Source organism: Phragmites australis, chromosome 1 (genome assembly GCF_958298935.1).
Source record: "Phragmites australis chromosome 1, lpPhrAust1.1, whole genome shotgun sequence".
NCBI lineage: Eukaryota > Viridiplantae > Streptophyta > Magnoliopsida > Poales > Poaceae > Phragmites > Phragmites australis.
Window position 1 is genome coordinate 35,299,044 of NC_084921.1, and position 4,094 is coordinate 35,303,137.

Consider the following 4,094-nt stretch of genomic DNA (forward strand, 5'->3'; position numbering starts at 1 on the left):
TATGAAATTACCTGCTAGTCCCACATTATGCTTTGCGTTTCATTTCTTACAAGTGAATGTTCTAAAACCGTAACGAAAAACTAAAGCGAAAAAACCTTGATACATTGCAAGAACTACTACAGACCATACGGGCAGTGAAAATCATTATTACAAGATGCATGCATAAATACACAGGGAAATCCGTGGAACGCCGGCACGATCTACTCCGTCGCTGCTTACCGGAGACGCTCGCCGTCCAGGGAATGCAGATCACAAGAAGGCCCAGGCGCTCGCCAACGCGGCAAACGCGGCGACCGTGACCGTGACGGCGCGGCTCGTCGCACGCCGCAGCGCGCTGGAAGGCATGAACCCGGGGTCCTGCGGGTACAGAGGCCCCTTGCCTGGCGGCGTGCTCCCGATCTGCATGTACGCCCCCGGCGGCGGCGGGTAGTACGATGGCCACCCAGGGTAGGTCACCGGTGGCGGAGGGCTGTAGTAGTAGTACGGCGGAGGCGGCGACGGGTACAGAACAGGACAGTCAGTACTGCCGCACGGCGAACACCCGCCGCACTTCACCACCCCGTCGACCGCCGCCGCGGCAGTCGACGCCGCGATGGCGATGATCGCCAGCGCGAGGACCGGCGCCACCGCCCTTCCCATGGCCAGCCGACGAGCTGGCTAGATAGCTAGGACGACGACCAGCCTAACACACTACGCTACGAGCCTACGAGAAAGGTGTGGAGCTAGCAAGGTAAGAAGAGCCCTATGGTGTGGCCGCGTTGGCCCTCGGCCACCCTCTTATGATGCGACCCCAAGTATATCTCCTTGCTTTGTTTGGCGGAATATTAGTTGGGATTCGTTGGAGCAGCAGGTAAGCTGGCAGTAGAATTGGAGGGAATAAGAAGAATTGTACTGCGCGGATTCAGTAGCACTAGCAGGCTAGTGGTGTTCATTGGGATCGTTACGGGGAATGGTGGTCTGGGTTAGCGAGCGAGCGAGGCCTTTCTGAGGCAGGTAGGTGGTTGGTGGTTGCTACCCGCCGTTGTTCCAGTTTGGCTCGAAAGCGACGCGGAGCATGTGGCCGCCGCTAAATCGGAGGGTCCGCGGGCGGGTCAAATTGGCCGGGCACATGCATTATCTACGCCGCCCGCATGGCATTATGGGGGCGAGTTCGGTTCGGCGAAGGGCACCCACAGATAATGCACGCCGAGGCGAGGCGAGGCGAGGGGTTCCACTCGGGAGCACCGACGCTGTTGGCGCGGCCGGTGCATGTGCGCGGTGCGCCTGCCTGCGCGCGCACATGCAAGTTGCCGTGGCCGTGCTAGTAGTCCGTCCGTGCTCGACCGCACGACGAGGCGTCTGGCTGAGTTAGAGTTTGTATTTGATTAATTGAATCTGAAGTTACATGAATATTATTAGGGAGCGAGTTCGGTTCGGCGAAGGGGCATTCCACTCGGGAGCATCGACATGGTTGGCGCGGCTGGCGCATGTGCGTTTGCCTGCCCTCGTTTGCTATGCCCGTGCTAGTAGTTTGTTCGTGATCGATCATACGAGGATGTGTATATTTGAGTTTCTATTTAGTTGATTAAATTTAAGTTATATAAGTAGGTTGTAAAAGTTAAAATTGTGATGGCTACTCGTATGAAAATAAATTTATAATATTGATAAGTGTGTCCGTATGAATGAGGATAAAATCATGTAATTACACCGTCAGAATAAATTGCAACAGTAAATAAAAAACAAGTTTCTTTTTAAAATTCTACATATCAGCTAGGATAAAAAGAATCCGGGAATCGAGCGCACCCTAAGAGCATCTCCAACCGACTACTCATATTTGACCCCCTATTTCTCTTATTTAGGGACTCCTCATTCAGATTTCATCCCCTATTTCTCAACGCGTTCCAACCGACCCCTCATATTTGACCCCCTATATTCGAATCACCTCTATTTTATTAATATTTGGTAACTCTCTCTCCTCTCTCTCCCCTCTCCCCCTCTCTCTCTCCCCCCTCTCTCCCTCTCTTTCTCCCCTCTCTCCCAAATGAGGGGTTGGATGAGGAGTCCCTAGATGTAGGGGGTGAGGGATGAGATTTGAGGGTTCCTCAAATAAAGGAGGTCAGATAGGGGGTCGGTTGGAGACCGTTTTTCATCGTTTTTTCCTCAAATATAGGATAGGGGGTGAGAAGAGGGCTCGGTTGGAGATGCTCTAACATCTACCGTAGTAGGGGAGCAGGCATCGTGAGGGTTCATCATTGAAGTAGGAGCGAGGTCGCGTAAAGCTGGTGGGGTCGCTTACGAACCAAGTTTAATAAAGTTTGCCAAGAATAAGAAGCTTCCGACCTGGTCCGGGTTGTCCTTCCGTCCGTTGCAATGTGACCACTGGCCCGATTTCATCGATCAGCTGCCGATCCCCACTGCAATCTGCATGTTTATGTGCAAATTCTACAAATGCAGCTATGAAAAGTACACCGTTCTGTTTCACTAACTACTACTGACTTTCAGGGGCGGATCCAGTAGGCCCCGGGTGTGCCCAGGCAAAAAAAACGAAAATTAGTTTAGATATAGATATAGTTTAAAGCAGAACTTAGCAAACATTACAATCTATATTCATGTAAGACCATATGATCCTTTCATTTGAACAATTTGTATTACAATCCACTTAATTTCAACCTTAATTTTATTAGACTTGTGATGTAATGTATATGTTGTATAAAAATTGTAATTATACGTACTCGATGTGGAATACACATACCTATAAAAAAATTTATAGATCCGCCACTACTACTAGTGCCATGAAGTGACAAAAGCTGTGAACCACTTTGTTTCCAAATACCGACACTTTCTTAACTCTTTATTTTTTTTAAAAAAAACCAGCATCATCTATAGGGATACAAGTTTTAATCTTTAATTATTCACTCGTAGCGAGAAACTTTTCGTTTGTATGATCTGTAATTATTGAACATTGTATTCTAAATGAAGACCACTTACATGTGTAGTCGCATGTATATTATCACCATCATCAAATAAGCCGCGAGCGAGATTGCTTCAAAATCTCAAAAAACAAGAATCAGAGCACCTCCATCGATCTAATGATTACAATAAGCTTTGCACAAATCGCAAGGCGTTTTGAAAGGCTAAGATAGTCCACGTGCATGTGCATCCAATTTTAAATTTCCCTTTCTGTAATACTCCGTCCGTTTTAAGAGTACAAGGCATAATTTATTTTAACTTAATCTTTAAAATTAAACTTTGATAATTACTTTATCATAAAATATATAGTTTATAGCTACAAACTAATATAATGTGAAAACATTTTAAAATATGAATCTAGTTTTATAATTTTTATGCACTAAACGTACCTATAATTTAACTAATTATTGATTAATATATATAGAAGTTTTACTTTTTAAAATAAAATATATCTTCTATTCTAGAAGTGTACTAAACTTCAAAGATGAGCCATGGGCATGGGTATGGGTATGGGCATGGGCAGGGGTGGGCACAAGTGAGGATATGGTGTATATATGTACTTAATTTTTTCATAAAAATTAAGTGTATATCATATTTATTTGAGGAATAATCACCGAGTGTATTAATTATTGATGAGAGCAATATATGTATTTATATGATGCAATCAAACATAGCAATAGGTACAATCTGTTAGTGATCCATCACATGTAGCGGTGGTGACACGCCTTGCAATAGAAGTGAACGTTAGAGACTCAGTGAAGTGATGAACGTAATCATGTAATCAGTTGAGGACATGCATGATAAGTCGATGAAGTATATGCAGTAGTTAAGGATGCGCCGAATGACTCGGTGAGACATGTAGCGGTTGAGAACGTGCTAAAAGACTTGGGAGCACTAGCTGGTACTAAGTCAATTGCGCTAACAATATTTTTCTTATTCTCCTAGTCTCATGTAACTTTGTCTTTTTCTCACTACAACACGCGCAACTCCCGGTGGCCCAAGCGGGCAAGCCTAACGTGGCAAAATGCAACGGCCCAAGCTCAACGCGGCAAGTTGTCAACACCCAACAATGAATGGCCAATGCCAAATCGGCTAATCCCCAATTGACCAAATATGCAATGATATCCTGGTGGCTCAACACCCAA

At 45.7% G+C, this 4,094-nt stretch overlaps 1 protein-coding gene across 1 annotated transcript; it reads right to left on the minus strand.

Moving 5' to 3' along the window:
* On the minus strand, positions 1 to 1,133 carry LOC133888970 (extensin-2-like). The gene has a single exon (XM_062329395.1). The coding sequence runs from the start codon at positions 637 to 639 to the stop codon at positions 250 to 252; it is 390 nt and encodes a 129-aa protein (XP_062185379.1). The 5' UTR covers positions 640 to 1,133; the 3' UTR covers positions 1 to 249.
* Positions 1,134 to 4,094: the final 2,961 nt, after the last annotated feature.